Here is a 26206-nt window from a genome sequence, read left to right on the forward strand (position 1 = left end):
GTTCGTGCAGATGGTTGTTGTCTGTTGGCTCAAGGATCGAGACTTGGCTGCACGATCCGTTACAGCCATGCGAGTAAGATGCCTGTCATCTCGACTGCTAGTGATACGAAGCCGTTGGGATTCAACACGGCGTTCCGTATTACCCTCCTGAACCCACCGATTCCATATTCTGCTAAAAGTCATTGGATCTCGACCAACGCGAGCAGCAATGTTGCGATACGATAAACCGCAATCAAAGTCGGAAACGTGATGGTACGCATTTCTCCTCCTTACACGAGGCATCACAACAACGTTTCAACAGGCAACACCGGTCAACTGCTGTTTGTGTATGAGAAATCGGTTGGAAATTTTCGTCATCTAAGCACGTTGTAGATGCCGCGACCGGCGCCAACCTTGTGTGAATGCTCTGAAAAGCTAATCATTTGCATATCACAGCATCTTCTTCCTGTCGGTTAAATTTCGCGTCTGTAGCACGGCATCTTCGTGGTATAGCAATTTTAATGGCCAGTAGTGTATATCGTTTGAGTCGCGTGAGAGTCAGCCTCTGCTGATGTGATCGCCTCTCGTGATTCGTCACACATCAGCACGTTGACGTAATCTGACAGCCGCTAGGCGTGTGCCGAGCCGCATTTATCCCCTCACCTGTCCACCACTCTCCAGTATTTTCCCTTGTAAAGTATGTGATCGGAAGTGTCTGGTCACCTCCTATTAGTGGAGATTAAAGTGAGGTGTGTCCAGCCTCCGTCTTTAGGGCAGTTTGTGCTCTGCTGAGGACTCTTTCACAGTGAGGTGTCTGAGTGTTTGTGGAGGGACGGCAGACAGCCCGTTAATCCTCCAGAGGCGAGACCAGAGGAGGCGCTGACGTCGGACGATGGGGTCTGCACCGATGTCGACGTTTTGACTCAGCGCCCACTCAAAGCTGTTCTTCTGGGTTCAGGTCGGGACTCTGGACTGTTGTCGTCCACAGACCACCGTCTCACAGATGCCGCCTCGCGGCAGGGTGTGTTGTGGTGCCGACGCGATAAATAGTCGTCTCCGAAGTGTTCCTCAGCCACACTCGGTTCGCAGTGCTATACTTTTTGTTCACATCCTTCAGAGTTTTCTTGCAATAAGGGAGCGACACCCTGACCACGGAAACAACCCCCCCCCCCCCCACCCAATACTCAGAACCTTCCCCGTACTTGGCTGTTGGCACTACACGCGAGGGCAGGTGACGTTCTTCAGGCATTCGCCAAACGCTAACCCTTCCACCGGACTGCCACCACGGTACAGCGCGATTCATCACTCTGGTTTGCAGTCACCCACCGTGCAGCGGCGACGCTCTTTCGTCAGCCTCAGACGCCGCTCAGTAATGACTACGGAAACGCGTGTCTTAAGGGCAGCAGTCCGACCATCGTAGCACATTCTTGTTGACTCTCCCTCTCAGAGTGGTTGTGCCACCCGCTGCCACCCGCTGGCAGCTCTTTGGAACCCTCGAGTGGTTCCTCCCTCTGATTTCATGCGGTTTTTTGCAACGATCCCGTGCGATGGTCGACAGCCGCTGTCCGTCAGTGGATGAGGTTTCCGGCCGGTCTCTGTCGGTTGCGGTCGTTGCTTCGCATCTCCACTCCACAGTCACGTCACCGACACTGGACTTGGACAGCTTCAGTGATGGATTTGTCACTACTTTGTGCCAATCCACGTTCGTCTCCCGACCGAACCTCTCTGCTCTTACTGCTTCTCTGCTTTCACTCTTTCTGGCAGGACCGCCTCCCGTGAACACCGGTCGTCGGTTCCGCATCACGTAGGAGTGTCCAGACACTGCTGACCAGTTAGTGTGGATTCCAGCCGGAGAACGTAACTAACTCTGCATCTATGCAAATGACGGTGCGCTGAGGCGAATTTCGTGCAAACAAACTTTAGTTTTTTCCTTCAGTGTATTAAAACTAGTATCTCTTTCATAAAAAGTACATTACATAACTTTTAAATTATATCTCGAGCTAGTTCGTAACTTAACTAAAAACTAGCTTTGGTTATACCACATTCTTGTTTTCGCGCAGCCCGCTCATAAAACTTCTAGCCTTCTGCACGGTACAATAATAACACAAACAAATATTCCACTACAGCACTATAAAAGCAGACAGCAGCCACACAGCTAATGTCTCAACTACACTCGGGAGACCTCACCATCCATAACACGAGAGCGAGACTTTGGTCCGTGCTTGGGCTACTGCGAGGAGATTATGACGTTCACAGTCTGTTGTATGCTACTGAATCGTGTACGAGCGCCTCCTTATATTCCATGGTATGCGGTAAACTGCGTGTCAATTCGATTCACCTCCACTCTGCATTTCACTACTCCACAGGGCAACTTGAAAGTTGAAGATCCAACAGTAAGGCTCAATGGTTTTAGCTTGCCAAGACACACTTGAAGCAGGCTTAACCGTTTCAGATGTGGTGTGGGAAGAAGTGCTTCTGTTCTTCGTAAATGGCGTTGGGTGGACACCCCATACTGTGTCTGTGCTGACGTTCCACAAACAATGAAGCATACAGTAGTGGACTGTCCCCTCTGTGCCTTCCCTGGAAATATAGCGAATTAGAAAAAAAAATGGTTCAAATGGCTCTGAGCACTAAGCGACTTAACTTCTGAGGTCATCAGTCGCCTAGAACTTAGAACTAATTAAACCTAACTAACCTAGGGATATCACACACACCCATGCCCGAGGCAGGATTCAAACCTGCGACCGTAGCGGTCGCTCGGTTCCATAAAATTCTCACAGAAATATGGAATATAGAGAAAATTCCACTTGAATGCAAATGTGTGTTGATTCACCCGCTCCACAAAAAGGGTACCAAGACAGATACTAATAAATACAGAGATCTCTCATCACTACCAGTCACCTGCAGAATTCTCTCCAAAACATTACTCAACAGACTATAAACACAAGCTGATACAAAGATAGATGAATACCAAGAAGGCTTCGGAAAATGAAGATCCTGTACTTAACAGATTTGGAACCTGCAATGCTCCTGAATTTCAGACAGACGAAAAACACTGAAGTCACATTCGTCGACTTAAAGAAAGCCTGCGACTCCGTAGACAGGCTGACTCTCTTTGACTCACTGGAAGACTGTGGAACAGACAGGGACACTCACACAGCAGACAACACATCCAAAACAAAATAAATTCGAGATAGATACAGGGGTCAAAAAAGAACATAGTCTGTCACCACTTGTATGGAACATGGTCTTGGACAAAATTATCTAACGATAGGAAAAAAAAGTAAAAGGAATTTAGTTAAGAAGAACGTGTGCAAACAATACGGTCATAAAATGACATGACAGTACTCAGTAACAATAGACAAGAAGCACAAGAAACACCGGAATACTTACGTGAAGTCTCTGCCAAAACAGGTCTACAGGTATCGTACGAGAAAACGTAATACATGGAAAGAAAGATCAACAACAACCAAACTATGTACACAAAATACGAAAAGGTTAACGGAGTCAAAAACATTCAAATATATTGGGGAATTTCAAATAGGAGGATCAGACACGACACCCAAGATACACAGAGCAGAAAAAAATTCAGAAAGCGTACAAACTGACGTGGACGCATTACAATAAAAGAAATATTTCAAGACAGGCCAAACTCAGGCACTACAGTACAGCTGTACTGCCATAAGCACTCTACACATCGGAACCTCGGGCATCACAGAGACAAAAAAAATAGAACGTAAAATGCTCGGAAAAAATTTTAGGAGCGGTACACAGAGATGGTATATGGATGAAGAGGCCAACCAAAGAATTATATGAAGACACATTCAGGCTCAGACACGTGATCAGGAAACGGTGAGTAAAATTCTATGTATACATACATAGAACGAACTACAAAAGATTCACAAAGAGGATCTTTGATGTAGTAAGTAGTTCAATCAAGAAGAGAAAAAACAAATTGGTTTCAAGAAATAGAACACCTCAAAGAAGCAGGGATGAGTGTTGAAGTGATAAATGAAAGAGACAAATTCAGAAACAAAATTATGAACAAGAAATTTGAAGTAAAAGAAAGAAAGAACACAGGCAAAATGTGGACAGAGCAAAGGAAACAGGAACAGAGCCAAAGTATGAAGAAGTTTTCTAAAGAGAAAAAGAAGAATGGAACAAGGAAAAAATGAATAATCATGTAACATTCAAGTTAACCACTAACCTCAGTCCTGGAGGCAAGTATGTGCCACAACTATGGTGTATCGTGCGAACATGTGAGATCATTGTAACTGCAGTAAATACAATCAAAAGCCGACAGCAGACATAACGGAAAGCAACCGACAGATCGCGACTGCACACGAGGGTGGGTCGGTAGCAGCGCCTCACGCACTGGGTGCGAGCCTGGCTGTAGCACAAGATGGTTCCTCCAGCGAACACGCTGCTCGCCAGACCACATTCCGTGTGCGTTCGACCTCATTCCACAACTGCAGAAACCAGTGCGTGGTAGGTGCTTTGCAAACAGGGTGGGGCCATATGTTTGACTTTTACGGTGACGCCATTTCCAGGCTGAATCGTCCGATTATCAGAGCTCACATCATGCTGCTGCATCTTTTCTCGCGACTGTGCTGCGGTGGTAAGTTGGGCTATAGTCGCCAAACTACTGAGTGATTGTGTCTGTGCCATATAGATGTTCGCTAATAGCCATCTCGTTGTGATGGCATGGGCAGAACGTGACAATAGTGGAGTGGAGAATGCTGTGCTGATATGGCGCCCAAGCTGTGTTTCACTGTCCTAGCATTTTATAAGCACAGTTCTGCATGGCAGAAATATTTCAGCAGGTATCAGTAGAAGACAGTACTTAAGTTTAGCCTCTGTGTGTTTAATATTCCACGGGTTTTGCGTGTTCTCAAAGAATATGTTGGGAAGGCAATAGTAGTGGAACAAAGCCACTACGGCCCCACTTTCCATTGTTGCCAGATGTATCCAAGATGACGGCGACGACGTCATCCAAGATGGCGGCCATGAAGTCATCCAAGATGGCGGATTTTGGCAGGAAGTTTGAATTTTGGCATGAAAGTGGCACGACCCCCTCCTCCAGAAAAATGGTGGGAAGTACAAATTCCAACAGGGCAATGCATCACACCACAGTTATCTCTACTAAGCTAAGAAAACTGCAGGAAGATAGGCCACTTGGGCTACCCACACTAACCTAAGTCACCTGACCGCCACTTCCTCCTATGAACTGGCGCCAAGATTGAATTTCTGCAGTAAACAAAGGTCATTTGTGATTTCGCTACCAACCTAAGAAAATTGCGAGAAAGAAAGAACACTTTTACTAACCTAAGTCATCCGACAGCCACCTCCTCTTACGAACTGGCGTAAAGTTTGAATTTTAGTGGTATAGAAAGGTCACTTGGCGTTACGCTACAAACCTAAGAAAATTGCGGGAAACAAAGCTCACCTCCACTAACCTAAGTCACCTGACAGCCACCTCTTCCTATGGATTGGTGGGAAAAGGACTCAGCCTGCACTGGGCTGGTGGAGAGAGGAAAGAGTGTATTTATTTAGGAACAATTTATTTATGGATGGAGTATATTTATCACAGTGATACAGAACACACGCTCTGACATGTCACACAACACACAGACCTGCAAACTACTCCTAAATAACTCATGTATAATGCTCTACACATGCGCTTGCTAATTGTAAACTGTCATACATTTACGTCCAGATAGCCAAACAACTCCTTAACTGTCAAAACAATAATCCATCTAAAACACTTTGCAAAGATGCTTGCTAGTCGTCAACTGTCGAAATCGTGCACCAGTCTTTATTTAAGAAATTAGAGACAGCACCACCATCCAGTGTGTTCGCCAGGAGGTCTGCACTCCAGTTGACCTAGTACACAGTACCACCACCAGAGTGAGTGCTGTCGTCCAAGATGAAAGCCATGACATCAGGTGATTACGCAAGTACCATTGTCCAAGATGGCTTCAAACAGTATGTTCACCACAAGGTCTGGACCTACTACTCAGTACTACCACCAGAGAGCGCTGTCGTCCGTTTCGTGACGTAACCCAAAATGGTGGGGGTAGATGGCGGGAAAACGACTCTGCCTCTGCTGAACATGAGTTTTTATTTTGCAGGCAGTGTCTCCACCACGAGATCTAGAGTGCAACTGACCTAGTACACAAAGCTGCCACCAGACGGTGCTGTCATCCCTTCTGTAATGTAATTTGTGATGGTGGTCTGTATAGGGAAAATGGCGCGAAAATGACTCAGCCTGCGCTGGGCTGCTGGGGAGAGTAAGGGAGAAGTGTACTCTATTTATTTTGGAACGTTTTATTTAGGGATGGAGTATATTTATCACACTGGTACAAAACACATGCTCAGGTCACACCACAAAGCTCACAGACCTGCAAACTACTCCTAAATAATGCTCTGCAGACATGCAAACAACTCCTAATTTTCCGAAATAATTTCAGTACAGACCTGGAAACTGCTCCTGAACAATACAGCACAGTGATGTGTAGACACTTTCGGTACTCGTAAACTATCCAGATAGCGCATGGCACAGCCTACAGGCCCGATCGCAAAATAATTCAATCAATGCTCGCACCCACCACTCCCCCACACCCCCACACCCTATCTACTGGACCCCACAGGAGGATACCGACAGACCCACAAAGTGACACAGCCGTCAGCTGTCAAACCACGCACAGATGCCCGCACGCATGAGGTGGAAACATCCATTTCACACTTGGTACCTAAGAAATTCCTCTCAGAATACGTATTCACCTAGGCACCATTGATGACGCAATCGGATGGGAATGAAGACTTATTTACAGAGTGCAGATGCTCCATGCTGGATCAGGCATGTCGGTTCTTCGCTACCCTCCCTCTAACTATGGTCCAGCAAAGACGCTGCAAAAATCCGTTCCAGAATAGCACAAGCTGCGTTCTCCATGGCGATTCTAATGGACCATGCATGACATGTGGCTGATGCATCACCGTGCGTAGCTACTTACCATCGAAGGTACATCGATGAACATTCTCAATGTTATACTGCAGCCTCATTGCTATCTTAAATAATAACCAAGTCGAACTCTAGTAAACTGCATAGTGTCCCAGAAAAACTTAACATGCGCTTTTGTAGGAGTTTTCGTGTTGTCTCAGCTTGTATGCACGGAAATTCTTGCCCTAACGAAACCTGTTTACGAAAATAGCGCAGAATAACATCGAATGTACTCTTCCCAGCAGTCCTAATGTGGTACCCCTGTCCATCAAGTGTTACCCTTCCTGCTTTCAACTCACACAAACGTTCCCACTGACCGAGCGAGGTGGCGCAGTCGTTAGCACACTGGACTCGCATTCGGGAGGACGACGGTTCAATCCCGCGTCCGGCCATCCTGATTTAGGTTTTCCGTGATTTCCCTAAATCTCTCCAGGCAAATGGCAGGATGGTTCCTTTGAAAGGGCGCGGCCGACTTCCCTCCTCGTCCTTCCCTAATCCGATGAGACCGATGACCTCGCTGTTTGGTCTCTTCCTCCCAAACAACCACCCAACACAACGTTCCCACTGCTATGCAGAGGCTCCTGTATCCCAGCACAAAGGATGTGGATGAATCAAGCATTATGATTGGCTCTTATCGAATTTACCTGCCGAATTACTGACGCCATCGGTATCGAATCAATAGCCAACTCTTCTTTCTTTCTGCAGATGAGACTTTCAGTGGCAAAATTATTTTGCACAGATAGCGAAAGTACATTGACAGTTAAACCCACAAACTTGTTTACAGATCATCAAATACATACAAGACTCACAAGAATATTGGAAGCCAGGAGCACATTTACGAGTGTAACTACAATTAAATATTACCATTGCTGCTACAGTCTGATACTGATCAATGTACAGCTAATGTCTCCTCTTGACGGCTGTGCTTCTGGAACGAATCTCAGTATCTACAGCATGCATAATTTTCCACATAAATATCTCTCATACCCTCGCCGTTATCGATGTGATGAATCTATACATCCCTCATGATAGGACACACAGTCATCCTCTCTAGTCATGCCACAACTTAAACCACAGTAACTTTACAATGCAATATATACACATTTTACACAAACAGTGCAGTTATCTTTTATATCTGTACAGCACCCAAAATAATTATCGTATGCCTACACTCACACCGACTTTAAGCCACAATGCTCCTCAGTCCTAGGGAAGCACTGTCCATCTTTTCTTTATTTCTACAGACGTGACATTCAGCGGCAATAAAGTATCTTACACTGATCGCCATACTGCACCAACATCTAAACCTCGCAAGGTGCCATACATATCGTCAAATACGGAAAGACGCCTACTCAATTACACTATCCTCCCACTGGGGCCAGGAGATTGAATATTAGTCTGTGAAACCGATCTCCAACTTTAAAGTATATCAACGTGTACCATATCGATGTAGTAAACATACAATTTGTATCCTAAACCATACAAAATCAGCCCTTTTACATCAGAAAGCCCTCAGTGAACCGAAGTGACTCTCCAAAGTGACGTGCAAAGAGAGGCTCGCTTCCTCCTCGGTACAAACGCGCTACTGTTTCTGGTCTAGACCTGCCTGCTTGCCTGCATTTCTAAACCCATCTCTAGGCTCTGGGATTACACGATCACAAGTATTTTCGCAATGTTTGCCATAATATTATATCATTTTCGCGGTACTTCTCAATATGAAGGACACAGCAGTAGCCTCCCAATCGCTCACGCAACATAATTCTGAAGATATAGGCTGGAAATTGTTTCTCTACAAAAACCAAACCTTAGCTAGGTGGAGCGTGCTCCAGACCACTGAGTAACTAGAAACAAACAGATGAAAAATGATATTTCCACCCACGAATACCGACCTCGCTGATGTAATAGATTCCAAATCATCCCTACAATTTACAAGCCAGCTAAGGTCTTTCCCATGTCTAGAGAACAGGCAAACGTGTCTCCCGCATGCCAGATACAAACACCACAATCAATCTTCTCTCAACTAAATAAAGGCGCGAAATTTGCAGAAGCAGTTAACCAAACAATTTACATGGGAGGGAATAACGGTCCAGGGCAAATGCACCTCCATACACAATCTTCTCAAATTTCCACTTGATGACGAAAGCCGCCCATCTTACGATTGTGGTCTCAATTGAACGTCATTCGACAATGAGCGAAGTATTGGAAATACATCCTGCTGTCGGTAATGACTCTCAAAATATAAATATCACTACCTTTCGTATGACTCGATATACTCTTCCCTTTGCTATCACAGTACTCTAAATCAAATCCATATCCTCCTTACGACTGGACATAGTCATTTCCTTTACACAAACACATACTTTATAAATCTGATGCTCAAATGTGAACAGATCACGCACCCCCTGCTACTAAGTATAATACTTTGTCAGTAGCTGATCGCCTATGATATCACATAATACTGACCAAAAATCGAGGATGGGTGTGCATATCTCTTAGATTTCTTCCTGCGAGTGCTACCACTGTGTCTTGGAAAGAGACATAATCGGTTAGATGTTAAAAAAAAAAAAAAGATCGCAACAACTGCTCCATGTTACTGTCACAAGCAATCTTCGTTCTACAAGTCCGCACACGTATCCATGTTAAAAGCTACACGCGCTTTACGAATCGAGGTACGACATTACCTCTGCATGAGGTAGTTTTTTTCCAGACAAGTAACATGACGGTGTACGTAGGAATGTGTATTATCAGACCACGATGCAACCTCGTGGTGAAATTACCACATTTTGAAATTGATTCGGCTAAGGAACATAGTATGTAAGCGGTATTTGCCACTCCCTCAAACCGCAACCAGCTAGATAATTCTATAGTATTTGTTGTGCATTCTGTCTCGACCCATATCAGAGATTTTGCGATATATCCACTGAGTTATTGGCGATGATTGACTGATAGCTTGGAAACGTAAGCGATCTAACATTATAGCCCATTTTAAGTGCAGGTGATTCTAGCCTTAGGAGTGCATGTGTTTATGTGCAAAAAGAATGGCTGGCTCTGAGCACCATGGGACTTAACATCTGAGGTCATCAGCCCTTAGACGTAGAACTACTTAAACCTCACTAACCTAAAGGCATCACACACATCCGTGCCCGAGGCAGAATTCGAACTTGCGACCGTAGCGGTCGCGCGGTTCCAGACTGAAGCGCCAATAACCGCTCGGGCACAACGGCCAGCTGCGGAAAGAAAGAAGAGGTGGATAGTGCATTGATACCGACGGCGTCAGTAATTTGGAGTCTAAATTCGATAAGAGCCAATCGTAATGCTCGATTCATTCACATCGTTTGTGCTGGGATATAGGAGCATCTACATAGCAGTGGGAACGTTTGTGTGTGTTGAAAGCAGGAAGGGTAACACGTGATGGACAGGGGTATCACGTTAGGACTGCTGGGAATACTGCATTCGATGTTATTCTGCGCTATGTTCGTTAACAGATTGTGTTAGGGCAAGAATTGCCATGCATACAAGCTGAGACAACACGAAAACTCCTACAAAAGTGCATGTTATGTATTTATGGGACACTATACAGAGTTCGACTTGGTTATTTGTTTTAGATAGCAATGTGGTTTCAGTATAACATTGAGAACATTCCTAGATGCACTTGCAATAGTAAGTAAGTACACCACTGGCCATTAAAATTGCTACACCAAGAAGAAATGCAGATGATAAACGGGTATTCATTGGACAAATATATTATACTAGAACTGACATGTGATTACATTTTCACGCAATTTGGGTGCATAGATCCTGAGAAATCAGTACCCAGAACAACCACCTCTGGCCGTAATAACAGCCTTGATACGCCTGGGCATTGAGTCAAACAGAGCTTGGCTGGCGTGTACAGGTACAGCTGCCCATGCAGCTCCAACACGATACCGCAGTTCATCAAGAGTAGTGACTGGCGTATTGTGACGAGCCAGTTGCTTGGTTTGCGGGATCAAAGGGACCAGACTGCGACGGTCATCGGTCCCCAGTTGCTTGGTCACCACTGACTATACGTTTTCAATTAGTGAGAGATCTGGAGGATGTGCTGGCCAGGGCAGCAGTCGAACATTTTCTGTATCCAGAAAGGCCCGTACAGGACCTGCAACATGCGGTCATTCATTATCCTGCTGAAATGTAGGGTTTCGCAGGGACCAAATGAAGGGTAGAGCCACGGGTCGCAACACATCTGAAATGTAACGTCCACTGTTCAAAGTGCCGTCAAAGTGAACAAGAGGTGACCGAGACTTGTAACCAATGGCACCCCATACCATCACGCCGGGTGATACGCCAGTATGGCGATGACAAATACACGCTTCCAATGTGTGTTCACCACGATGTCGCCAAACACGGATGCGACCATCATGATGCTGAAAACAGAACCTGGATTCATCTAAAAAAATGACGTATTGCCATTCATGCACCCAGGTTCATCATTGAGTACACCATCGCAGGCGCTCCTGTCTGTGAAGCAGCGTCAAGGGCAACTACAGCCATGGTCTCCGAGCTGATAGTCCACGCTGCTCCAAACGTCGTCGAACTGTTCGTGCAGATGGTTGTTGTCTTCCAAACGTCCCCATCTGTTGACTCAGGGATCGTGACGTGGTTGCATGATCCGTTACAGCCATGCGGATAAGATGACTGTCACCTCGACTGTTAGTGATACGAGGCCATTGGGATCCAGTCGGAGACTGAGTTCATAGCGTTTGTGCGTGCCTATTTATACGGAGAGTCACTCTGACTCTCCGTATATTGAAGATGGCTGGGAGGTTTCTAGCCGAAATATCGCAAGAAGAATTGTCGCTGTCCCGAGTGCACGCCCCAAAGATGATGGAACATTATGTCCGCCGGGAAAACTTCAAGAATCATATGTTGTTGTTGTTGTGTCTTCAGTCCTGAGCCTGGGTTGATGCAGCTCTCCATGCTACTCTATCCTGTGCAAGCTTCTTCATCTCCCAGTGCTTACTGCAGCCTACATCCTTCTGAATCTGCTTAGTGTATTCATATCTTGGTCTCCCTCTACGATTTTTACCCTTAACGCTGCCCTCCAATGCTAAATTGGTGATCCCTTAATGCCTCAGAACATGTCCTACCTTCTTTTAGTCAAGTTGTGCCACAAATTTCTCTTCTCCCCAATTCTATTCAATATCTCCTCATTAGTTATGTAATCTACCCATCTAATCTTCAGCATTCTTCTGTAGCACCACATTTCGAAAGCTTCTATTCTCTTCTTGTCCAAACTATTTATCGTCCACGTTTCACTTCCTTACATGGCTACACTCCATACAAATACTTTCAGAAACGACTTCGTTACACTTAAATCTATACTCGATGTTAACAAATTTTTCTTCTTCAGAAACGCTTTCCTTGCCATTGCCAGTCTACATTTTATATCCTCTCTACTTCGGCCATCATCAGCTATTTTGCTCCCCAAATAGCAAAACTCCTTTACTACTTTAAGTGTCTCATTTTCTAATCTCATTTCCTCAGCATCACCCGACTTAATTGGACTACATTCCATTATCCTCGTTTTGCTTTTGTTGATGTTCATCTTATACCCTCCTTTCAAAACACTGTCCATTTCGTTCAACTGCTCTTCCAAGTCCTTTGCTGTCTCTGACAGAATTACAATATCATCGGCGAACCTCAAAGTTTTCATTTCTTCTCCATGGATTTTAATACAATAAAAAACAATTGGCACAACAAGGAAGACGTTGTGTAAGTAGGCTGTTTATGTTTTCTTACTGGCAACGTTACGTAGCGCACTGTATGAAAATCACTGGCTGTGCTGTGTGCAGTCTGTGGCTAGTTTGCATTGTGGTCTGCCATTGTAGTGTTGGGCAGCGGCAGCTGGATGTGAACAGCGCGTAGCGTTGCGCAGTTGGAGGTGAGCCGCCAGCAGTGGTGGATGTGGAGAGAGAAATGGCGGAGTTTTGATATTTGTAAGAATGGATGTTATGAACTCCTATATATATTATGACTTTTGATGACTATTAAGGTAAATACATTGTTTGTTCTCTATCAAAATCTTTCATTTGCTAACTATGCCTATCAGTAGTTAGTGCCTTCCGTAGTTTGAATCTTTTATTTAGCTGGCAGTAGTGGCGCTCGCTGTATTGCAGTAGTTCCAGTAACGAAGATTTTTGTGAGGTAAGCGGTTTGTGAAACGCATAGGTTAATGTTAGTCAGGGCCATTTTTTTTTGTAGGGATTTTTGTAAGTCAGATTGCGTTGCGCTAAAAATATTGTGTCACTTTAAGCACAGTCGTATATAAATTTTTAAAAAGGGGACGTTTCAGTTGGTATGACCTCTGTGGTTCATGCCCCTACTATCTTCTTACAATCGATCAACTCTCATCCATGTTGTCACGAATGTCTTCTTCAAAGATTCTTTGCAATGAAATGAAATGTCGTGTGGCTAGGGCCTCCCGTCGGGTAGACCGTTCGCCTGGTGCAGGTCTTTCGAGTTGAAGCCACTTCGGCGACCTATGCGTCGATGGGGGCCACAGTAAAAGTATATGCCTCCATGTAAAAAAAGGTTTGATTATTTGGCAGCTATAAACGTTAAAAACTATTTGTACATGTCAGAAAATTGGCCACAGTGTCCGATATATCTTACGGAAAACCGCACCTGCAGAGGTCCCTACATTTGATTTACTCGTCAGTCGCTGTCCCCAGGAACCTATTTACGTGACCAGAATAACTAAGTGATAGCTCCAGATTTTCGGCAAACACTGCCTGTGCCTCGGCGACTACACTCGGATTAAACTAACTCTGGGAGCGAGGTGGTCCCGGCGAGCAGGGCGGCAAGCTCCAGCTCCAGCTGAGCCGGTGTTGTTGTCACGCCTGGAGCGTCACGTGCGCGCTGCGTGCGTCGCCTGGTTGGTTCAGCAGGCAGACCAGTGACCAGATGGAAACGATTTAATGCGTGTACATCACTCAAACTGCTAATGGCGTATTCCGAAAGCATGGAATGTGTCCTCATCAAGATAAAACAAGTTTCCATTCCATGAAGCGCAACAAACGGCTGTTTAAGGAGTAGCTGCACCTGAAGACAAGAAGGTTGTGCCTGATGCCTAACATGTCCCACCTTTCGGTAACCAATGAGGAACGTTCAAAGCTTTTAAAGCTCTGGACTCCACTTGTCACTAAGCTTTTATCAGATGAAATAAAATGTCTGACAGACAGCAGTAATAGTTTCAAAAACAAATTAAAATCATACCTCCTTGACAACTCCTTCTATACCATAGATGAATTCTTGAATATGACTAAATAAATCTGGAGATATAATGCATGCATTTTGTGCCATTTAAGGGAATGGGATAGATAATAGAAATATTTAGGTATAACACTATAATGTAAACAAAAAAACTTGTTTCCTGTGCATTTGACACGTTCCACATCATAATGGGTTTTCCGTGCTATCTATCAGTGGAACACGTCACTAACTAACTAACTTTCGTAATGGGAACTGTCTGATTATCCTGTATTACCAAATGCTACTCGATAAACGTGGACTATTAAAACTTCAGTTCAACTAGAAATATCCTGGTTCATCATACTCGCATCGCAAACCGAGTAGAAAGAGAATCTGAAACATAATTCAAGCTAATTTGCATTGTAAAACGACTAACGCCAAGTTTTACCTTAATTAAGAGTTCTGTCTATGTGATAATTTACAGCAAGACTGCAATAATAATGTGAACAGCTTGCTGTTTGAGATAGATGTAATGTTTTGCACATCACACTGAACATAATGAAGAAGGTGCTTGCATAATTAGCCCGGGAGAATTGAGGAATGTTGTGCTCATTGTAGTAATGGATTGCTCAAACCGGAATAAATGTGTAAATATGGGCCCTATTGATGTTTGTATAGAATTCCAATCTGCAAAAATTTTACCGTAGACATAGCGGCTTATGCATTATGACCGTGTAGCCAATTATTGAGTGCTAAACACAGTTGTACAAAGACTATGTAAATGAATGGATTTAGTATCACATCTAAAGCATTTAACGATGGTATCTCAATTTCGTAAATATTACCATCGATACCCACCGGTTCCATGATGAACACGGTAACTTCATGGTAAATAATACAGAATTCATTGCTTCCAACAACTTTCAGTACAAATGTAGCACCGCAAAATCCACTCAGAGATGTTAAATTTATCAAGATGTGAATATTTCAGTATGGTTGATACATAATTACCACAGAATACACTGGAATGATCCAGAATTTACTTACACAAATATGGGAATAACCCTTACGACCTTTGATCGTAAAGATACAACTGTTTTTGAAAATGGTAGTGAGCACGCAACTTGGATCCGGCCGTATACAGAAACACCCCAGCACGGAATCTACACTACTGGCCATTAAGATTGCTACACCACGAAGATGACGCGCTACAGACAAGAAATTTAACTGACAGGAAGAAGATGCCGTGATATGCAAATGATTAGCTTTTCAGAGCATTCACACAAGGTTGGCGCCGGTGGCGACACCTACAACGTGCTGACATGAGGAAAGTTTCCAACCGATTTCTCATACACAAACAGCAGTTGACCGGTTTTGCCTGGTGAAACGTTGTTGTGATGCCTCGTGTAAGGAGGAGAAATGCGTACCATCACGTTTCTGACTTTGATAAAGGTCGAATTTTAGCCTATCTCGATTGCGGTTTATCGTATCGCGGCACTGCTTCCCGCGTTGGTCGAGATCCAATGACTGTTAGTAGACTATGGAATCGGTGGGTTCAGGAGGGTAATACGGAACGCCGTGCTGGATCCCGACGGCCTCGTATCACCTGCAGTCGAGATGACAGGCATCTTATCCCCATGGCTGTAACGGATCATGAAGGAACGTCTCGATCCCTGAGTCAACAGATGGTGACGTTTGCAAGACAAGAACCATCTGCACCAACAGTTCGACGACGTTTGGAGCAGCATGGACTATCAGCTCGGAGACCATGGCTACAGTTACCCTTGACGCTGCATCACAGACAGGAGTGCCTGCGATGGTGTACTCAACGACGAACCTGGGTGAACGAATGGCAAAACGTCACTTTTTCGGATAAATCCAGGTTCTGTGTACAGCGTCATGATGGTCGCATCCGTGTTCGGCGACATCGCGGTGAACGCACATTGGATGCGTGTATTCGTCATCGCCATATTGGCGTATCACCAGGCGTGATGGTATGGGGTGCCACTGGTTACACGTCTCGGTCACCTCTTGTTCACTCACTTTGAACAGTGGACGTTACATTTCAGATGTGTTACGACCCGTGGCTCCACCCATAAAAAAAAAAAGGTTCAAATGGCTCTGAACACTATGGGACTTAACATCTGTGGTCATCAGTCCCCTAGAACTTAGAACTACTTAAACCTAACTAACCTAAGGACATCACACACATCCATGCCCGAGGCAGGATTCGAACCTGCGACCGTAGCGGTCACGCGGCTCCACCCTTCATTCAATCCCTGCAAAACCCTACATTTCAGCAGGATAATGCACGACCGCATGTTACAGGTTCTGTACGGGCCTTTCTAGATACACAAAATGTTCGACTGCTGCCCTAGCCAGCACATCCTAAAGATCTCTCACCAATTGAAAACGTCTGGTCAATAGTGGCCGAGCAACTGCCTCGTCACAATACGCCAGTCACTGCTCTTGATGAACTGTGGTATCGTGTTGAAGCTGCATGGGCAGCTGTACCTGTACACGCCATCCAAGCTCTGTTTGACTCAATGCCCAGGCGTATCAAGGCCGTTATTACGGCCAGAGGTGGTTGTTCTGGGTACTGACATCTCAGGATCTATGCACCCAAATTGCGTGAAAATGTAATCACATGTCAGTTCTAGTACAATATATTTGTCCAATGGATATCCGTTTATCATCTGCATTTCTTCTTGGTGTAGCAATTTTAATGGCCAGTAGTGTAGAACAGTATGACTGTGCAGGTCTAAGCCTTTTGAAGAAGAAGAAAAATAACTCTGCCCTTATTAAATTTAATGACGAATAATTTTTTTTTAAAAAAAAAGTATAATATTATATATGTCAGCTACATTCACACCACGTCACCGCACGCTGACAACTTTCACTTGAGTCAAGCAGATGCACCGACTTCGCCACATATCGTCGCAACTGAGCCATTACCTCACCAGTGGTAGGCATATAACGAGGGTCGTTTCGTGGTTACTTTATCATTGACATAATGAAGCAGAGTAGTGGCAACAACACTGATGACACAGCTAGCTAAGTGGCAGCCAGAAGAGTGACGCAGTGTGGACCAAGAGAACTGAAATACTTTTGTGTGTATTCGAAAATGTTCTAGAACGTTTTTATTTATATGAGGTGTATTGTTACAGAAGTCAGTCAGATGGTCCCGGGTGACGATGTTATCGTCACATCCGATGATGACGCTGTCAGCCACGTGACAACAGATGGACTGACTGCAGGTAGTGTCTGAGTGTAAGCACTGAAGATATTGTGTGTGTGTGTGTGTGTGTGTGTGTGTGTGTGTGTGTGTGTGTGTTTTTCATGCTCATCTAAACTGTGAGTGGCTGACTGCAGAATAGCTCTAACGCAAGCAGCAATTCAAACATGTCCACCAAAACAAAAAATTACTTAGAATGTGAAACTTCCTGGCAGATTAAAACTGTGTGCCCGACCGAGACTCGAACTCGGGACCTTTGCCTTTTGCGGGCAAGTGCTCTACCATCTGAGCTACCGAAGCGCGACTCATGCCCGGTCCTCACAGCTTTACTTCTGCCAGTATCTCGTCTCCTAACTTCCAAACTTTACACAAGCTCTCCTGCGAACCTTGCAGAACCAGCACTCCTGAGAGATAGGATACTGGCAGAAGTAAAGCTGTGAGGGCGGGGCGTGAGTCTGCTTGGGTAGCTCAGTTGGTAGAGCATTTGCCCGCGCAAGGCAAAGGTCCCGAGTTCGAGTCTCGGTCCAGCACACAGTTTTAATCTGTCAGGAAGTTTCATATCAGCGCACACTCCGCTGCAGAGTGAAAACCTCATTCTGGAAACATCCCCCAGGCTGTGGCTAAGTCATGTCTCCGCAATATCCTTTCTTTCAGGAGTGCTAGTTCTGCATGTCTCGCAGGAGAGCTTCTGTTAAGTTTGGAAGGTAGGAGACGAGGTACTGGCAGAAGTAAAGCTGTGAGGACCGGGCGTGAGTCGTGCTTCGGTAGCTCAGATGGTAGAGCACTTGCCCGTGAAAGGCAAAGGTCCCGAGTTCGAGTCTCGGTCGAGCACACAGGTTTAATCTGCCAGGAAGTTTCATATCAGTGCACACTCCGCTGCAGAGTGAAAATCTCATTCTGGATACTTAGAATGTGCTTGACTGATGGTTTGATTTTCGAGTAATGACTGAGGAAAAGCAAGTGCAGTAGTAGGTATAGAACGACATGTAAGGGGCAGTGAAATGAAAACGAGACAGCTAGATAAAAATAGTGCGCAAGCTCGTTGTTATTTCACAAGTAATAGCCGTAACTGTTAATACTGTGAGACAAGACAGTCAGTGGCTTCGAAGATAAATGTTTGCGATTGCCTACGGAGCTGCGATCGTACCAAAGCATGTACCTCTTCGTCCGAATCAAATCCACGGCCACAAATGGCTTTCTTCATGGCTCCAGAAATATGGGAAACACTGAGGAGGGATCGGAACTGTACGGAGGGTGTGTGAGACGTCCCGTGGAAACTCCTGCAGCACACTCGAAACGTGTTGGCCAGCCCACAACAGCCTGCACAAGTCTCGCTGGAAGGCTCTTACACATGCTCCACATAGTCCCAGTCTCTTCCCATTCGTTTTCCATATTTCTGGAGCCACGTAGAAAGACGTTTCCGGCCGTTGATTTTCTTCCACAGTGAAACTCGACGAAACCACGCTACTGACGTATCTTGTACGATTCCATAGCAGATGCAGAATAAGAGAACATGGTGTGAGTATGTGTGTTTAGCAGGAGTTTAATACCTGTAACGTAGAGGAATATGCAGGGTCTTACATGGTACGTACGCACACCTCCTTGCAGGTGTATCTGAACAGTTCGATAGTGCATGTGCCTGGGAATCTACAGACTGGATTCTGTCTTCTACTACACCATGCTTGGGTTGCCGTGGGATGTGATGTTAAAAACGACACGTCTCGTATTCGAGCTTTTAACCAATGTCGAACTGCTGTTCTTCGAGAACGAGATTCGCGGTGTACTTTGTGACAAAGGCAAATAACCCGCGAATTGGTGAGTTGTACTACAGAACATGCCCTGATTCAAGTTAAATCCTGTGCATGGATGTTAACAATTGATACGGATTCATCATGCAAGTTTCTACCTATTTGTAGGGTTTGAATGGTTGAGTCAAGCTGAATTAGATCGATTATATTTTTGAACTGTGGCAGATTATTTTAATGTAGGATATGTCTTGCGAGTAGACATGGAGTAGGGTAATAGTTTGTAGGACAAATGCAGCAACTTACTGCCAAGTCCAAAAGACGAATTCCCGTGACGCAGTTCACATCCTACTCTGACCATATCGCTGTGGGACGAAACAAGATATAACATTATTACAGAAACCTCTGGCAGCGTCTCAGTTTGGGCCTGGAACTGAATAGACCCACCTGCATTACTGAATTCAATCAAAAGCCTCGGCTGCAGGAGTGCACCCGAAAAACATCATGCGCATTGTGGTTGTTGTTAAATATAGTTTTATGAATTAATAGCTCGATTCTTCGTGAGACAATGGAAAATACTAGGAAACACCGCGCTGTTAAATTAGCAAATAGTGGAAGGGGCGCTGGAGAGCTGGACAGTAGACTGCCAAGCCAGATTTTAAACGCGCTACAGTCTTCCACGATGAATTTATAGCCGTAGAGTTGGTGAAGTTTTCGATAAATTCACGAAACATGTTCTCCAGGTGTTCTATTTTCATTAACAGTTTGTGAAAACTTATTTCAAAGACCGAAGTTGTTCTGTATAGTTACAGACAGATTCATTTGTCCATGAAGTGTCGTGGTTGGCTTTAAAGGTCAGCCTGTGTTTGTATTGAGCGGCATGCAAAAATGGCAGAAATATGTATGTCTCGACTAAAGGTGGAGCCGCATTCGCACGTCGAAGGCCGGACACAAGTCTCAGTTTGTTTATCGTTAGCTGTGCAAGCGAATTACAACTGAAGTACACTCGACACGGCTAATAATGCGTCCGTGGACACAGTCGCAGCTCGTTCGGTATCCCTTCAAGTTAAGGAAGGGACAGGTTACGGGAGCTCACGTAACCAGCGTGATGATGGAAAGACATCGAGTAAAACAGAAGTGATTTCAGGCGTTCCCCAAGATAGTGTTATAGGCCCTTTGCTGTTCCTTATCTATATAAACGTCTGGGGGAGAATCTGAGCAGCCGTATTCGGTTGTTTGCAGATGACGCTGTCGTTTATCGACTAATAAAGTCATCAGAAGATCAAAACAAACTGCAAAACGATTTAGAAAAAATATCTGAATGGTGCGAAAAGTGGCAGTTGACCCTAAATAACTTAAAGTGTGAGGTCATCCACATGAGTGCTAGAAGTAACTCGTTAAACTTCGGTTACACGATAAATTAGTCTAATCTAAAAGCCGTAAATTCAACTAAATACCTAGGTATTACAATTACGAACAACTTAAATTGGAAAGAACACGTAGAAAATGTTGTGGGGAAGGCTGACCAAAGGCTGCGTTTTATTGGCAGGACACTTAGAAAATGCAACAGACCTACTAAGGAGACTGCCTACGCTACGCTTGTCCGTCCTCTTTTAGAATACTGCTGCGCGGTGTGGGATCTTTACCAGGTAGGACTGACGGAGTACATCGAAAAAGTTCAAAGAAAGGCAGCACGTTTTGTATTATCGCGAAATATGGGAGAGAGTGTCACAGAAATGATACAGGATTTGGGCTGGAAATCGTTAAATGAAAGGCGTTTTTTCGTTGCGACGGAATCTTCTCACGAAATTCCAATCGCCAACTTTCTCCTCCGAATGCAAAAATATTTTGTTGACACCGACCTACATAGGGCGGAACGATCACCATGATAAAATAACGGAAATCAGAGCTCGCACGGAAAGATGTACGTGTTCATTCTTTCCGCGCGCTATACGAAATTGGAATAATAGAGAATTGTGAAGCTGGTTCGATGAACCCTCTGCCAGGTACTTAAATGTGATTTGTAGAGTATCGATATAGATGTAAATGTAGATGCGCGTGTTAAGGCACGTGTCCACTAGGAAGTGACTTGTGGAAGCACTTACTGATGTGTTTACACAAGAACAAAAACTTGCGCAAATTCACTTCTGCAACTCATCTCGACAAGTTAAGTTCAGGACCTTGTAACTACTTGCAGAAGTGTTTCCACATAAGACGCGACAGTCGCCATCGTTGTTGCATTACCATTATTGAAGAAGAATAATGACGAAAATAAAAGAAGTCAAGAAGAAAAAGAAATGTTTGGGCGAAGAAATGGATACAGAGAGGTGTACATATTTATCAAGAAACACTACTGAAAATATTAAAATCCGAGGACTTGGTGCAGATCGAGAACTTTACGAGAATGTGGTACGGTATTTTCGAGAAATCTCTTCTCCATAGTACAATAAAATATTCGAAATCAGGATATAAAGGTGCTTTAATCTAGATCAGGGGTCTCCAAACTTTTTAGTCCGCGGGCCACATTGACTCCTCCACGAAGTCATAAGGGCCAAGGTCTACCTAGTGGGATTAAAGCACCGTAGCACTCCACGATCACCGTAATGTAAGGCTAAAGGAAAGATGAAATCGCAAAAATCTAAGGTTGTGGGAATAGCTAGCACTGAAACGAACTACGATTTTTATTTAAAACTTTGATTGATGGACGTACCTGACCGAAATTCAGGCGTATTTTATTCTGGCGAATTTCACCGACAAAAAAGTGTGTCACTGCACATTGTTCACGAAAGCGTCCTACAAAGTTAACGAAATCTCAAAATCATTATTAGGAACACCATTACTGCAAGACGTAACAGAGGTGGAGTATGTCAACGCATTGTTATTTCAAGCTGCGCAAGAATAAGTTTAGTTATGTAGTCTTGTAGCGAATAGCAGAGCCAATGTCGCGGTGTATTGGTCGGCCTCGAAACTCAATTGTTGGCAGTATAGGTACCACCTCAAATATTTGGCGGGCCGAATACCGGGGGTGTCCGGCCAGCTAACGCGGGCCGGTTTGACGGACCTCACGGGTCGGTTTCGGCCCGCGGGCTGTAGTTTGGAGACCCCTGATCTAGATCACCAAGAGACCACCTTTAACTACTCTTAAAAATGCAAACAATTACGAATGCAGTTCATTTATGTTTACGCCGAGATTAAAAAGCAGCTAAAATTTAAAGACTCTGTACAGCCATTCTACTTTTTGTTCTGGCGGAACAAAGTAAGCGGCTAATTTTTTTCTCAATTCCTTGGCTGACTGTGCCCAGGTATATACGTTTATGGGTTCCCGTGGTAAAATTGTTGGGCTTCATCTGTCTTTGTGCCTATCGAACACACATAAGTTGTGCAAGTTTGAGAGAAACTTCCACCAGCTGACAAGTACTTGCAGCAAGGTGCGACAAACTGCCTGGCGGGAGCCGCCTGTGCAGGCGCCACCCACCTGCAGGGCGTGCCGTAGCGGCGGCAGGCGTCCGCGAACGCCGCCAGCGGGTCCTCGCCCAGGGAGAGCCGCGGCAGCGCCGGGCCCGCCAGCTGCGCGGAGAAGGCGACGAGGCGCCGCCAGCGCCGCAGCGGCCGGCGGAGCAACCACAGCGCCGCGGCCGCGAGCGCGCACACGCAGGCCGCGGCTACGGCTGGCAGCGGCCACATCCTTCTTCAGTCCCCACGTCCGCCGGCAGGTCTGTCTGGCCGACACTGCCCCGTCCCGCGCTGCGCCCTGCTCAGCCAGAGCGGCGGCCTCGTTGCGTGGAGGGGGCCGCAGCACAAACAGCTGCTGCCACCTGTGGCTGGCAACTTGTCTCTGTCGAATGTCACGAGAAAAACAGCCGAATTCTCGTAAAGCGTCCATATCAAAGACCATATATAACATTGACCGCGCATGTCACGTGCGTCTCGCAGGCCCCGAGGAATCGTTTCATGACGTCATCAGTAAGGCCGAAAGCGTGACAGCGCTGCCTGGTGACTAGACCGTTAAACAACTCTGTTGACGTAATTGACGTCACACGTTGGCCACAGCGTTTGTACAGACTTGCCATCAGCTATTGTTTTGGAACGTCAAATCAATCCAGATTGTTTGAATGAAGCTTCCATTAACAGAATTAAATGTGGAAAGAAGGTTTGAATGCGAATAATCTGGATTATGGTGACACAATAATCCGCAGCGTAGTCAAAGTTACACATTAGAGTCGTACGTGATTGATTGAAGCCAACTGATAACAAATTATTGGTCGAAAGGCAGAGTGATTTATAGCATTACACATATTACGCATTGAGGACAATGTGTATAAATGTTTTTAACGCATGAACTGCAGCTTACCAATGTAGGCTAACTACCACTGAGACGTTTGCAGCACGAATTTGTCTTTGAACCCATACCAGCAGTGGAAAATGCGGAAAAACAAATCAAATATGGTAACGGATACGTAGTGGAACGCCCATTGCATTTTTCCAGTTTGTGTACGATATCTGTAAATAATATGCATCAAAACACGTCGGATGATTGTTCATTTTCTAATATATGTTTTTTGGGGATGACCCAGTAGTTTCATTTTTTTATTATGAGAAATGCATTAAATGTGGGAAAGTGCATTTAAATACGCCGCAAACAAATATTAGGCAAAGCCACACGTCTGTCTGTTATCACAACCATTATTTCTCATTCGCTGTGTTCCATAACTGTCGACGAAATTATCGCTTTTCAACCTAATGTAGACCTCAGACTATGCTACAAATAGTTATTACTCCAGCCAAGGTTTCTAGGGGAAGGGGGCGAAATCCAGTATAGTGCTCTAGCCCAGATATGTGCTCTTGCCCAGTGTGTGTTACCGATATGCTTAAATTTTGATCGCTGTTTTTCTGTAAACAGACAGCTATATGCCAATCACATCTCCCTGTATGTAGTTTCTCAAAAATCCAGTTTAAGTGATCTTAAGATAAAAAGAGCTGAATGAGGGAATATTAATAGATCTAAGCAGTAAGCCTACTGACATCTCAAAATTGTAAGACTGCTATAGATGCAAGTCACTGATTGTCAGAGTGTATCAGTGGGACAAAACATTTGAAGTAAATCACAAAGCTTAGGTTAGTTCAACTATTACTTCTTAATGTAGTTGGCAGTCACAATTTTCTTCCGTATTTTGATGTACATACATACTACACAAGCAACCAAATGGTACCTGGTGGAGGGTACCTTGTACCACTACAAATCATTTTCTGTCCTGTTCCACTCGCAAACAGAGAGAGGGAAGAAAGGCTATCTACCATCCGAGCCCAGATTTCTCATGCCTTCTAAATTTTCTCAATAGTGTTGTACAAAAAGAACATTATTTTCCCTCCATTGATTCTCACATGTGTTTGCCAAGCATCTTCATTATACTCACACATAGTTTGAAATTACTGGTAACCTATATAGCATCCAGACTCTGAGTTGCTTCAATGTGTTGCTTAAATCTGGCCTGGATCTCAAACATTGGAGCAGTACTCATGAATGTGTCACATAATTGTTCTATACAGGTGGTGTAAGCGATCTTCCCCTCATTTCCAGTCACAAACTATATTCATCTTCCCAGAGGAAGGAAGTAACAACCCTGAAAGCTAGAAAGGTTGGTTTTTTTTTAAGTGCTGTTTTTCTCTCATACTTTGTACAAGTCATTTCATAATTTTACAATGACTACTGTCAGCTGTACATATAATGGTAACATTAAAATCCTGTTAACTTGAACCTTGGTGTTAACATTAACTAGAAATTGCATTTGTGAGTCGAAACTTTATGTTTAATTATAATTATAGAAGGAGAAGCTAATAAAATATTTTTTTTACTTTGTATATTTTTATTACCTTAGGATTTTCAGTTTTCTGCCTGATGTCTAGCAGCAACCTGTTAAAGACTTTCGATCAGAATGTGATATTCCATTCTGAATCGTAGGCAGGGATGTATAGTCTACATGGACATTGTTTTTACTTCCAGTATTTTGCAAGTTCATTTCACTGAACAGAGTAAAATTACCCCTATTATGAACAACAAATACTATTAGGGAGTAAATATGTTGACATGTAAGTGAAAGACTCCGAAGGGCCCTGAAAAAAGACTTCTGTAAGAAGCTGCACTATCAATTTTACACAATAATTTTACTCACATGGATAAAAAGTTTTGTTAACTTGCCACATCAGATTTGAATAAAATCGCAAGCTTTTCATAGCAGCCTCCATCACCGTCACCAGTAATGGTACTGGTGTGGTGTACTATAGCAGCACATTAAAAGTGAAACTTCCTGGCAGATTAAAACTCTGTGCCCGACCGAGACTCGAACTCGGGACCTTTGCCTTTCGCGAGCAAGTGCTCTACCATCTGAGCTACCGAAGCACGACCCACGCTCGGTACTAACAGCTTTACTTCTGCCAGTATCTCGTCTCCTACCTTCCAAACTTTACAGAAGCTCTCCTGCGAAACTTGCAGAACTAGCACTCCTGAAAGAAAGGATATAGCAGAGACATGGCTTAGTCACAGCCTTGGGGATGTTTCTCATTCTGGAAACATTAAAAGTGTTTCAATTGAATTGATTCTGCATTATTTCTCTTCCTCATGTCCTTGACATTAATGCTACCAAGTTGTGTTCTTGTACTGTAAGTAGTTTCCATGTTATAAGATGTTAAATATAGAAAGTTTAACTGTAACCAAGCAGTAGTTTTCTTTGATGACAATATCAGTTCCAGTGCACAACTGAATTTCAAAATCTGTCTTGTGGGGTGAAAATCCATTACTGCTGCTATCTTGTGCTGACAATGAGATGACTTTCATAGAAATACTGAATTATTTCATTTGTAATACAGTTTCATAGTTTTTGTAGTTGCTCATGACCTTTACACGTGCATGCAATAGATGTAGCATCAGCATACAGAACTATCCTTGAATTTAGGGAGCAGTATTTTGTCATTTACATAAATCAACAAAAGAAAGTATCCCAGTACTAAGTCCTGGGTACC

At 44.3% G+C, this 26206-nt stretch overlaps 1 protein-coding gene and 1 non-coding gene across 2 annotated transcripts in view; one reads left to right on the forward strand and one right to left on the reverse strand.

The window, feature by feature from the left end:
* LOC124545951 (cytochrome P450 4C1-like) overlaps positions 1–22873 on the reverse strand; it is a 192425-nt gene extending 169552 nt beyond the window's left edge. The window contains exon 1 of the mRNA XM_047124913.1: positions 22665–22873. Coding sequence (XP_046980869.1) covers positions 22665–22873 — 209 coding nt within the window. The remainder of the gene's footprint in view (positions 1–22664) is intronic.
* On the forward strand, positions 17901–17975 carry Trnaa-cgc. The gene has a single exon. It is a non-coding gene; the product is annotated as a tRNA-Ala (tRNA).
* Positions 22874–26206: the final 3333 nt, after the last annotated feature.

The sequence above is a fragment of the Schistocerca americana genome, chromosome 8, assembly GCF_021461395.2.
Source record: "Schistocerca americana isolate TAMUIC-IGC-003095 chromosome 8, iqSchAmer2.1, whole genome shotgun sequence".
NCBI lineage: Eukaryota > Metazoa > Arthropoda > Insecta > Orthoptera > Acrididae > Schistocerca > Schistocerca americana.